The 12,938-nt window shown below is 52.3% G+C and overlaps 1 protein-coding gene across 7 annotated transcripts in view; it reads left to right on the top strand.

Moving 5' to 3' along the window:
• Nucleotides 1–12,938, top strand: part of LOC135252165 (ephrin type-B receptor 3-like) — a 53,140-nt gene that overhangs the window by 23,032 nt on the left and 17,170 nt on the right. For all 7 annotated transcript variants that reach the window (XM_064329960.1, XM_064329961.1, XM_064329956.1 and 4 more), the window contains exons 2-5: nt 3,481–3,545; nt 7,639–8,311; nt 11,169–11,324; nt 11,661–11,996. In XM_064329960.1, the coding sequence (XP_064186030.1) occupies nt 3,481–3,545; nt 7,639–8,311; nt 11,169–11,324; nt 11,661–11,996 (1,230 nt within the window). The remainder of the gene's footprint in view (nt 1–3,480; nt 3,546–7,638; nt 8,312–11,168; nt 11,325–11,660; nt 11,997–12,938) is intronic.

Genomic DNA, 12,938 nt, shown 5'->3' on the forward strand with positions numbered 1-12,938 from the left:
CAAGCGCATGCCCTTCTGTACGGCTGAGTACAGCTTCAACATGGCTGGAGTGTTGGTGGGTTGGGGGTAGTGTTGGTGGGTTGAGTGTAGTGTTGGTGGGTTGGGTGTAGTGTTGGTGGGTTGGGTGTAGTGTTGGTGGGGTGGGTGCTGTGTTGGTGGGTTGGGTGCAGTGTTGGTGGGTTGGGGGTAGTATTGGTGGGTTAAGTGTAGTGTTGGTGGGTTGGGTGTAGTGTTGGTGGGGTGGATGCTGTGTTGGTGGGTTGAGTGTAGTGTTGGTGGGTTGAGTGTAGTGTTGGTGGGTTGGGTGCTGTGTTGGTGGGTTGGATGTAGTGTTGGTGGGTTGGGTGCTGTGTTGGTGGGGTGGGTGTAGTGTTGGTGGGTTGGTTGGGTGCTCTGCTGGTGGGTTGGGTGTATGTTGGCTGTACTGAGTCTTTGTATTGTCAATGCGCACACAGAAGGACGCACAGATGCACACACACACACAAACACACACACACACAATGCCTAGCTTTGCTGTTTTAGCAGTGCTACAAAATGCAAACAAAACAGAATCTCGTGGATCACTGAGGCCCCTCCCCTAACCCTAACCCCTCCCTCTCACCCCTAACTCTGTACCCACATTCAGCACTGAGCTGGGCTTTGTGTGTGTGCGCGCGTGCGTACGTCCGTGCGCGCGTGCACGTGTATGTGTGTGTGTGTGTGTGTGTGTGTGTGTGAGTGTGAGTGTGTCATCATTCAGAAAAATGCATGCCCAGGAGTCCCAGTGTCTGTACAGCCTGCAGCCACTCTGCACTGTCAGCTCACCTGGAGTCTGAAAACGAGTCATGTGACCGAGGGAGGGATGGGAAAAATAAAGAGTCAGACAGCTCACTGTGACGGAGGGAAAGAGTGAATAAAAGGTGTGCAGCTTGGTCACCACCTACAAAACTTTACACAGTCATTTAGTTTTACACAGTACTGCATATGTGTGAAGACTATACCAGGGAAATGTGGCCGGTTTTGTGTCCGAACATCTCCTGTAGATCCTACCAGTGTAGATCCTACGAGTGCAGGAAATGCCTGCTAGGCTGAAAAGCAGGGCTCCTTTAAGGGTCTCACTGTCTGGAAGGAGAAAGTGATTGGAGGATGAAGAAAATGATGTGGGAGAGATAGAGGAAGACAAAAGGTTCCATATGTGTGTGGTAGCCATTTGGGTGACTTTGCTGAATGGGTGAAGAGGCTCTTTCACGCTGTGTAGTTTGTGTTTGTGTTTTACGAGCCTGACCCCTTCACTCCCATTCATCCTTTTATCTCCTCCTGTTTTACAACTCACTACCCAAGTGGGGGGGTGAGGGGGGGAGGGTGGGGGGGGGCATCATTCCTCTCTGATGCTCATGGTGCATCCCAGCTGGCTATAGCAGGTCTAATTAAACCTCATAATGAGGGCTTTCATTAAACTTTAACGGGGCCTCCCACACACCTCTCAGGGGCACCTCCCACAGCCCCAGATGTAAGCTGCGGTCCTCTGGGCAGGAGAAACTCGGGAGGAGAGGAACCTGCTCTGCTCCTCCCTCGCTGGGACGCTGTGGCTCGATGTACGGACACTGCTGGAAGGGCCCTGTAGAGCCAAGCTGTTCTAGAGCCTGACTGTTCTAGAGCCGAGCTGTTCTAGACACTGACTGTTCTAGAGCCGAGCTGTTCTAGAGCCTGACTGTTCTAGAGCCTGGCTGTTCTGGTGCCAAGCTGTTCTAGAGCCTGGCTGTTCTAGAGCCAGGCTGTTCTAGAGAAGAATTATAGTCATGAAAGTAGTTCACGGAAATGTCACATTGATGTCAAGATATGATATGATGTCCTACAAATCATCAATAGTCTTTCCTGCAGCACATTGTTATAATTTGTGGGCCAAAGCAAGTTACATGCAGTGTGCAGGTGTAGCTTGCTGTGTGTGGGAGACTCGCACCTTTTCTCCTCCCTGCATTGCACTTCTGTTAACGTCCTTAATTTGTGCCCTCTCTCTTTTGAATGGTTCTGGAGCCACTGACACATGTAGGCGATGGCTAACTTAATTTAGCGCATTTATTTTCCTCAGTTTCTTATATTTTACTTTTGCTGTCCTTCGTCCCCTTGTGTGCAGAACACACAGAGACACAAAACTGCACTATGGGGTTATGGGTAAATGTGTCGAGGACAAAGGCCCTGATGTCTCAGATAAAGCCGAGCTTAATCTGTTTTTGTGTTTCCGTTTCCCGAAGTAGCGAATTAAAATGTTTATCGAACAATGTTTGTAGCCCATCAGTCTGCTGAATTATGGGAAGGGAGATGGACAGCTCTGAGTGCTTATTCACAGATTCCTGTCCCAGTGTTCAGTGTGAGGGCGAGTCTGGTTCCTGTCCCAGTGTTCAGTGTGAGGGCGAGTCTGGTTCCTGTCCCAGTGTTCAGTGTGAGGTTGAGTCTGGTTCCTGTCCCAGTGTTCCGTGTGGGGGCGAGTCTGGTTCCTGTCCCAGTGTTCAGTGTGGGGGCGAGTCTGGTTCCTGTCCCAGTGTTCAGTGTGAGGTTGAGTCTGGTTCCTGTCCCAGTGTTCAGTGTGAGGGCGAGTCTGGTTCCTGTCCCAGTGTTCAGTGTGAGGTTGAGTCTGGGTCCTGTCCCAGTGTTCAGTGTGAAGTCGGATTCCTGTCCCAATGTTCAGTGTGAGGTTGAGTCTGGTTCCTGTCCCAGTGTTCAGTGTGAGGGCGAGTCTGGTTCCTGTCCCAGTGTTCAGTGTGAAGTCGGATTCCTGTCCCAGTGTTCAGTGTGAGGGCGAGTCTGGTTCCTGTCCCAGTGTTCAGTGTGAGGGCGAGTCTGGTTCCTGTCCTAGTGTTCAGTGTGAGGGCGAGTCTGGTTCCTGTCCCAGTGTTCAGTGTGAGGGCGAGTCTGGTTCCTGTCCCAGTGTTCAGTGTGAGGGCGAGTCTGGTTCCTGTCCCAGTGTTCAGTGTGAGGGCGAGTCTGGTTCCTGTCCCAGTGTTCAGTGTGAAGTCAGGTCAGAGAAAATGCTCAGTGGCACCTTTCTGCCCCTGTAAACCAAGCTTTAGGCTCTAAAACATGAAGAATAATGGAGTAATCGAGAGGAAAATCAGCTCCTCACCGTGTGGGGAAAACTGTAAAACGTCCTGTAAGCATGAAGCTCAGTGAACTGTGAAAAGCACAGCAGTCAGACCTGCCGTGTGCAGCGTGCTGGGTCACAGAGAAGCATGCTGGGTCACAGAGAAGCCTTACGCAGACTCGCAGGGAAATAGAGACTGTGGTCTGGAAAATGGTGCAGTCACATGCCTTTGTGTACACAGTGCATGCTGTGTGTGTTGTGTGTGTTGTGTATGTTGTGTGCTGTGTGTTGGGTGTGTTGTGTGTGCTGTGTGTGTTGTGTATGTTGTGTGCTGGGTGTGTTGTGTGTGTTGTGTGCTGGGTGTGTTGTGTGTGTTGTGTATGTCGTGTGTGTTAAACTGGGCTCTTTCTTGTTTCCTGCAGAAACACTGATGGACACCAAATGGGCCACAACCGAGCTGGCGTGGACTGCACATCCTGAAACTGGGGTAAATCTGTGTGTGTGTGTGTGTGTGTGTGTACATATGATCCTGTTACATACATGTGGACCCCTTACATGCATGACGTGTGTGGAACAGGTCCTGTTACATGAGTACTGTATCTTGTGGCAGTGGCTCTCCTGTGTGCCTTTCCCAAGTGCTCCACAACAATGGGGGGGCACAGCCCTGACCCTACATCAAAGCCCCCAGCCATCCCCCCCCCCCCCACAGCCGGGCCACTGGGCGTCCTGACCCCTCCTACCCCAGCTGTTCCCAGACCCCCTCTTATTTCCGAGTAACTTGGCACTAATAGAGAAAGACACAGTCTTGACCCCTGGCCAAAACAATTAGTGAACGCCCCCCCCAATCAACCCCACCACCAGCCCACCAGCCAGGACAGGGTGGAAAACCACCCCGACCCCAGAACCCCAACAGATGCTTCTATTCAAGGACTATGCTGTCCTATACACACACACATACGCACACACACACACACACACTCTCTCTCTCTCATACATCATAAGGGCCCAAATATATTTCAGTTGCTGTCTGATGTCCTTCACTTGAGTAGCAGAAAGCATACCAGTTAGGGATAAAGCAAACAAAATGTAGGTTAGACATTTGCATCTCAATTGCACCCATTCACGCACATACACTCACATACACACGTAAACACACACACGCACACTCTCTCTCTCTCTTTCTCTCACACATACTCCCACACACACACACACACACACTCTCTCACACACAAACACACACACACACACACACACATGCACACACACACACACACACACACACTCACACACACACACACTCACACACACACACACACACACACACACATACATGCTGCAGATGTCTGTTCTTTATAGTTTACGGCCCCTGATTCTGTTCCTGCTCTTTCTGCCCTCCTCTGCCCTGTCTCATCCCTTCTTTATTCCTCCATTCCTTTCCTGTCTCATTCCTTGTTTATTCCTCCTTTCCTGCCCCGTCTCATCCCTTCTTTATTCCTCCATTCCTTTCCTGTCTCATCCCATTTTTATTCTTCCATTCCTTTCCTGTCTCATCCCTTCTTTATTCCTCCATTCCTGCCCTGTCCCATCCTTTTTTTATTCCTCCATTCCAGCTGTAGTCAACAGTGGATGTGTGTAATTTTGGGGGAAGGATAATTCCAAAAGAAAGCAAGCTGCTTTTGTGATAAGAACCCAAAACACAGACAGGAGCAGAGCTGTGGAACAAGGGAATGGAAGCAACCCGGACTCTCTCTCTCCCTCTTTCTGTCTCTCTCTCTCTCTCTCTCTCTCTCCCCCCCACCTGCACCCCCCCCCTTCCCCACCTGCACAGCCCCCTCCCCCTCACCTGCACCCCCCCCACGCCCCCACCTCCCACTGCAGTGTCTGAGATCTGAGTCTTTGGCTGCAGGGGATGTTGAAATCCAACACATTTATATATCTATCTGTCCAACCCATCAACTCTAAAGCCTGTGTCATCCATTCATTTTTCCCAGTGGACCAATCAGGGTGAATTATGGTTGCTGCGGCAGTGCCCAATGAGGAGCTGACTTTGTTAAAGCACCCAGACCTGGGTCCAGTAAGCCTCACCATTTATCTCCAGGAATAGAATGCTCATTGACAGCCCCCCCTATCTCCTGTCTGATTGGCCCAGCCAGCGAGCATCGATCCCCCCCCCCCCCACCCCTCCAGTGTACATGGGGTCCCCGTTACCCTGGCGACACCGGGCCTCTGGGACTGGCTGGATGAATAGTCTGTCTCCCGCACCTCTATATCTGCAGGTTAATGAAGTCCTCAGCTCATCAGAGCCATGGATCGCTTTTGGAGAGAAAGGAAGGGGGCGTGTGTGTGATCAGCTGACCGAGCGTTCCGTGTGTACGGGGAGCGTGTGTGTGATCAGCTGACCGAGCGTTCCGTGTGTATGGGGAGCGTGTGTGTGATCAGCTGACCGAGCGTTCCGTGTGTACGGGGAGCGTGTTTGTGATCAGCTGACCGAGCGTTCCGTGTGTATGGGGAGCGTGTTTGTGATCAGCTGACCGAGCGTTCCGTGTGTACGGGGGGCGTGTGTGTGATCAGCTGACCGAGCGCTTCCGTGTGTACGGGGAGCGTGTTTGTGATCAGCTGACCGAGCGTTCTGTGTGTACGGGGGGCGTGTGTGTGATCAGCTGACTGAGCGATCCGTGTGTACGGGGGGCGTGTGTGTGATCAGCTGACTGAGCGTTCCGTGTGTACGGGGAGCGTGTGTGTGATCAGCTGACCGAGCGCTTCCGTGTGTACGGGGAGCGTGTGTGTGATCAGCTGACCGAGCGTTCCGTGTGTACGGGGAGCGTGTGTGTGATCAGCTGACCGAGCGTTCCGTGTGTACGGGGAGCGTGTGTGTGATCAGCTGACCGAGCGTTCCGTGTGTACGGGGAGCGTGTGTGTGATCAGCTGACCGAGCGTTCCGTGTGTACGGGGAGCGTGTGTGTGTGTGTGTGTGTGAACACGCCTTAACCTGCATGCTGGCTGTCTCTTAGCGTGGCTGCAGCTCTGTGTGGTCCTGCAGTCACACACCTGAATGCTCTGCGTGGGAATTCTGTGCTGGGGCGGCAGTGTAGTGTAATGGGGAAGGCGCTGGTCTTGTAACCTAAAGGTTACAGGTTTGATTTCCGGGTCGGTCTCCGCCATTGTGTCCTTGAGCATAGTACTTAAGCTGCATTGCCTCAGCATATATCCAGCTGTATAAATGGATGCAATATCATCCACTTTACATACAACTATGTAAAACGTTGTGTATGTCGCTCTGCATAAGAGCGTCTGCTGAATGCCTGTGATGTACTCATGTAAACCTGATTGGTGGCGCAAGGAGAGATTACATTACATTACAGGCATTTAGCAGACGCTCTTATCCAGAGCAACTTACACAACTTTTACATAGCATTTTTACATTGTATCCATTAATACAGCTGGATATATACTGAAGCAATTCCGGTTAAGTACCTTGCTCAAGGGTACAACGGCGGTGTCCTTACCCGGGAATCGAACCTGCGACCTTTCGGTTACAAGCCCAGTTCCTTACCCACTGTGCTACACTCCGTCCGATGATGAAGCGTCGCATTGCGTGTACAACACGTGGCTCGAGCGATACGGCACAAAATGCAACTCTCTGGCTGTCATTCCTCCATCATTCCTCTGTTTCTCCCTTCATCCCTCTGTTTCTCCCTTCATCCTTCTGTTTCTCACTTCATCCCTCTGTTTCTTCATCGTCCCTGTTTCTCCTTCATCCCTCTGTTTCTCACTTCATCCCTCTGTTTCTCACTTCACCCTTCTGTTTCACCTTTCATCCGCTCTTTTACTTCTTTTATTTCAGTCTCTCGTCAGTGGGAGGTGAGCTACATTTTCTTAGTGCGTGACGCTCTTTATCCAAATACCTTTCAGATGGAGGCTTGTCGTTTTCAGCGTAATGATTTGTAATTATCCAAATGCGTGTCGTATAATGTAGTGGAACACTTCTGGCAATTTTTCAAGACTTTAAAGCTCCCATTTATGAAATGCAAATACCAGACTAATATTCATACCGGTGGTGGAAATGTGACCTGTTAGAGAAAGGAATGTTATTCGACTCAAAGCAAAATTGAATGTGATCTCAATACAGTACAAGTGAAATCAAGAGCGGTGGCCTTGCTCCTTATCCCTGAATGCCTCAGCATATTAATTTAATCCCCTGCTCTCTCTGTGGGATGAGCAGCTGTTCACTCAATCCGCTGTTCTCTCTGTGGGATGAGCAGCTGTTCACTCAAACTGCTGCTCTCTCTGTGGGATGAGAAGCTGTTCACTCAAACCACTGCTCTCTCTGTGGTATCAGCAGCTGTTCATTCATTCTGCTCTCTCTCTCTGGGATGAGCAGCTGTTCACTCAAACCCGTTTCTCTCTCTCTCTGTGGGATGAGCAGCTGTTCATTCAGACTGATCTCTCTCTGTGGGATGAGCAGCTGTTCACTCAAACACATTTCTCTCTCTCTAGTGGGATGAGCAGCTGTTCATTCAGACTGATCTCTCTCTGTGGGATGAGCAGCTGTTCACTCAAACCCGTTTCTCTCTCTCTAGTGGGAGGAGGTGAGTGGTTATGATGATGCCATGAACCCTATCAGGACGTACCAGGTGTGCAACGTGCGCGAGCTCAACCAGAACAACTGGCTGCGCAGCGACTACGTCCCGCGGAAGGACGTCCTGCGCATCTACGTGGAGATGAAGTTCACCGTGCGCGACTGCAACAGCATCCCCAACATCCCGGGCTCCTGCAAGGAGACCTTCAACCTCTTCTATTATGAGTCCGACGGGGACACCGCCACCCCCACCAGCCCCTTCTGGATGGAGAACCCCTACGTCAAAGTGGACACCATCGCCCCGGACGAGAGCTTCTCCATGCTGGAGTCGGGCCGGGTCAATACCAAGGTGCGCAGCTTCGGACCGCTGTCCAAGGCCGGCTTCTACCTGGCCTTCCAGGACCTGGGCGCCTGCATGTCTCTCATCTCCGTGCGCGTCTTCTACAAGAAGTGCTCCACCACAATCGCCAACTTCGCCGTTTTCCCGGAGACGGCCACGGGCGCGGAGGCCACCTCGCTGGTCATCGCCCCGGGGACCTGCGTGCCCAACGCGCTGGAGGTGTCCGTCCCGCTCAAGCTGTACTGCAACGGGGACGGGGAGTGGATGGTTCCGGTGGGGTCCTGCACCTGCGCCGCGGGGTTCGAACCCGCCATGAAGGACACGCAGTGTCAGGGTGAGCGCAGCCTTACAGTACAGTGTTAAAATGCAGTGTTATTCATTCTAGTGTTAAAATGCAGTGTTATTAATTCTAGTGTTAAAATGCAGAGTTATTCATTCTAGTGTTAAAATACAGTGTAACTGCCTCTGGTTTGGGATATTCAAGGAATCATGCCTTTACAATCTTACGGCCATTTTTCATTTCATTAATTTAATTAGTGCTCATTTGCTGAATTGACCCCAGTCCTGAGCCTCACACCTATAGCCCGTGGGCATCACAGGGTAAAACATTTTAAACGCCTGAGCAGTTTCTGTGAGGTAGGGCTTACTCAACACTTATTATTTATTTTATCACACATCAAGGTCACTGTGCCACAGTAGCATTTTTTTCCTGCATCAACTGAATTTAAAAATAAATTTGAAAATAGGATAAGCAGAAATATAAGTGTACCGCAGAGTGTGTTTATAATCCCAGTGCAGCGCAGGCTGGAGAGTGTTTATGAACCCAGTGCAGCGCAGGCTGGAGTGTTTTTATGAACCCTGTGCAGAGCAGGCTGGAGTGTGTTTATGAACCCTGTGCAGCGCAGGTTGTGGTGTGTTTATAAACCCTGTGCAGAGCAGGCTGGGCTGTGTTTATAAACCCTGTGCAGTGCAGGCTGGGGTGTGTTTATAAACCCTGTGCAGAGCAGGCTGGGCTGTGTTTATAAACCCTGTGCAGCGCAGGCTGGGGTGTGTTTATAAACCCTGTGCAGCGCAGGCTGGAGAGAGGGGGGTAGAGGGGTAGAGAGAGGGGGATAGAGGGGTAGAGAGGCGCGGTACAGTTCGTTTTGGTGGTAATAGGGGGCCTGTCAGAGCGGAAGAGGCGTAGAGGAGAGAAGGTTCTGCACGGACGGTCCGGCCAGATTATTCAGAATGAAGGCAAGGCAGGAGATTCTCCTGGCCGCTGAGTTTGAACGTGTGCCCACCTGTTAGGGGGGCGGGAGGGAGGGGGGGCGGGCAGGCGGGAGGGAGGGAGGGGGGCCCGTAAATCTCTCCTGTCGCACGCTTTAAAACCCGTTTGTTTGCTCCGTGCGGATCAAGGTTAAAGCCCCAGCCTCTGCGGCCGATAAAAGCCTCTCTAATCGAGCCACCGGAACGCCGGCGGGGGATAAATCTCGCCGCTGTCGCCTTAATCTGAAGGCCGTCGGGCTCATTAATGCCCCACCAGCCTGAGGGAGGACGTCCGCATGAATATTAATCAACCAGGCGCCACTCTCCCCCAGCCCCCGCCACTCTCCCCCAGCCACTCTTCTTTCTCACTTCCAATTTCAGCACAAATTCTAATCAGTTGTTTAAGCCATGCATGAGAGAGAGAGGGAGAGAGAGAGAGGGGGAAAGCAGAGAGAAGGTAGGAGAGAGAGAGAGCAGGAGAGAAGGGGGGAAGCAGAGAGAAGGTAGGAGAGAGAGAGCAGGAGAGAAGGGGGAAGCACAGAGAGAGAGAGAGAGCAGGAGAGAAGGGGGGAAGCAGAGGCAGAGAGAGAGAGAGCAGGAGAGAAGGGGGGAAGCAGAGAGAGAGAGAGCAGGAGAGAAGGGGGGAAGCAGAGAGAGAGAGAGAGCAGGAGAGAAGGGGGGAAGCAGAGAGAGAGAGAGAACTGCAGGACTGGCGTTCTCTCAGCCGTGCCCTTGCTGGAGCTGCGTGTGGGCGTGTGCAGCCGTGGAGCAGAGCGGGTGAAAGGAAAGGCCTGACTTCACCTCCCAGAACCACCTGATCAGCACTTTCAGTCTTTCTGAAAAACGGCCCCCCCTGGGTGGGGGGGTGCTCGCTGGCCGAGGTTAATGGAGCTCTGCGCTCAGCTGCAGTTTGGCCCTCAGATTACGCCCTTATGAAAGAGGGCTGGTTTGGGTAAAACAGCGTTTCTCTCTCTCTCTCTCTCTCTCTCTCTCTCTCTCTCTCACTCACTCACTCTCTCTCACTCTCCATGCTTAGCTGTGGCCTGCTTTAACAATGCTGCAGCGGTACAATTTAACCACATAATGTGCAGCAACAAACCTTTTTATGAGCACCATATGTGCCTGTTTCCGATAGAGAAAGGAGCCCCACTTCCTGGGCAGGTTTTCCACTGTAAACTGAGATCAGCGTTGATGAGGGGGGAGCTGTTAAAAACTAGTCTGCAGTTAAGAAAGGTGAATCCATAATGAACCGCTTTCAGAATGCAGAATGCTGCATCTGGGGGGGGGGGGGCGGCGTCTCCGCTATTTAATAAATACAATCATCATTGTGTGGGGAAATGACATTTAACATGTGTGTTCTGCATCCTGCTCGAGCAGGGCTGGCGTATTGAATTGGGCTTTATTAGTGACTCTCAGTCCTGGTGGGTTGGGCTTTATTAGTGACTCTCTGTCCTGGTGGGTTGGGCTTTATTAGTGACTCTCAGTCCTGGTGGGTTGGGCTTTATTAGTGACTCTCTGTCCTGGTGGGTTGGGCTTTATTAGTGACTCTCAGTCCTGGTGGGTTGGGCTTTATTAGTGACTCTCAGTCCTGGTGGGTTGGGCTTTATTAGTGACTCTCTGTCCTGGTGGGTTGGGCTTTATTAGTGACTCTCAGTCCTGGTTGGTTCGGCTTTATTAGTGACTCTCAGTCCTGGTGGGTTGGGCTTTATTAGTGACTCTCAGTCCTGGTGGGTTGGGCTTTATTAGTGACTCTCAGTCCTGGTGGGTTGGGCTTTATTAGTGACTCTCAGTCCTGGTGGGTTGGGCTTTATTAGTGACTCTCAGTCCTGGTGGGTTGGGCTTTATTAGTGACTCTCAGTCCTGGTGGGTTGGGCTTTATTAGTGACTCTCTGTCCTGGTTGGTTGGGCTTTATTAGTGACGCTCTGTCTCTGTCTCTGTGCAGCCTGCAGTCCTGGGACCTTTAAGTCTAAACAGGGGGAGGGGTTTTGCTCCCCTTGCCCCCCAAACAGCCGCACCAGCTCCGGGGCCTCGAACGTCTGCTCCTGCAGGACGGGCTTCTACCGCGCCGATAACGACTCGCCTGACTCCGCCTGCACCAGTGAGTAACAGCCCAATCACAGCGCTCGCCTCGTACCGCTCCACCAATCACAGCGCTCGCCTCATACCGCTCCACCAATCACAGCGCTTGCCTCATACCGCTCCACCAATCACAGCGCTCGCCTCAAACGCAGTAGCACATTCAGTACAAGCAGTCCACTGAAACATGCACATAACCAACAGCTGCTAGCTGCTCTCAGTAAATGTACCAGGGAAGCTGAAAGAGAGAGAGTGAGAAAGAGAGATAAATGAAAGAGAGAGTGTTGCTGTAAAGAAGAAAGATGCAATCTGTGGGATGGCCCAGTGTGAACCCCCCCCCCCCCCCCCGTTTCGGCAGCCGTCCCCTCCTCCCCGCGGAACGTGATCTCCAATGTGAACGAGACGTCGCTGGTGCTGGAGTGGAGCGAGCCGCGGGACTCTGGCGGGAGGGACGACCTGCTCTACAACGTCATCTGCAAGAAGTGCCTGGTGGAGCGGTCCTTGTGCTCGCGCTGCGACGACAACGTGGACATCTCCCCCCGCCACCTGGGCCTGACGCAGCGCCGGGTCGCCATCAGCAACCTGCAGGCGCACACGCAGTACAGCTTCGAGATCCAGGCCGTCAACGGCGTGTCCAGCAAGAGCCCCTACACACCACAGTACTCTGCCGTCAACATCACCACCAACCAGGCCGGTGCGTTCCACACACGTGTGCTTACACACGCTAACCCCTTCCACACACGTGTGCTTACACACGCTAACCCCACCCACACGTGTGCTTACACACGCTAACCCCATCCACACGTGTGCTTACACACGCTAACCCCATGCACACGTGTGCTTACACACGCTAACCCCATCCACACACATGCTTACACACGCTAACCCCACCCACACGTGTGCTTACACACGCTAACCCCATCCACACGTGTGCTTACACACGCTAACCCCATCCACACACGTGTGCTTACACACGCTAACCTCGTCCACACACATGTGCTTACACACGCTAACCCCATCCACACATGTGTGCTTACACACGCTAACCCCATCCACACACGTGTGCTTACACACGCTAACCCCATCCACACACATGTGCTTACACATGCTAACCTCGTCCACACACGTGTGCTTACACATGCTAACCCCACCCACACGTGTGTTTACACACGCTAATCCCTTCCACACACATGCTTACACACGCTAACCCCTTCCACAAACGTGTGCTTACACACGCTAACCCCACCCACACGTGTGCTTACACACACTAACCCAACCTACACGTGTGCTTACACACGCTAACCCCATCCACACACGTGTGCTTACACATGCTAGCCTCTTCCAAACACGTGTGAGTTTGTGTGTGTGTGCATGTGTGTGTGTTTTAGAGATAGCCTCTCATAGCTGTGTGGGATTACCCATCTCCAACCTCCTGCAGGAATGCCTCCTGTTTGTGGTGGGGGCCCTGGGCACACACCCTATGACCCTCCATTGTTCCCCAGCGGGTCAGCCGTGGGGTCACAGGGGGTCCCCCACACCCTGCGGTCGGGCCGTGAGCGGATAATCCTGCCGGCTCTCCCAGGCTGCCCCTGAATATTCATTCACCTTTTAAGAGCAAAAATAAATACAGCCTATA

The sequence above is a fragment of the Anguilla rostrata genome, chromosome 4, assembly GCF_018555375.3.
Source record: "Anguilla rostrata isolate EN2019 chromosome 4, ASM1855537v3, whole genome shotgun sequence".
Lineage (NCBI taxonomy): Eukaryota > Metazoa > Chordata > Actinopteri > Anguilliformes > Anguillidae > Anguilla > Anguilla rostrata.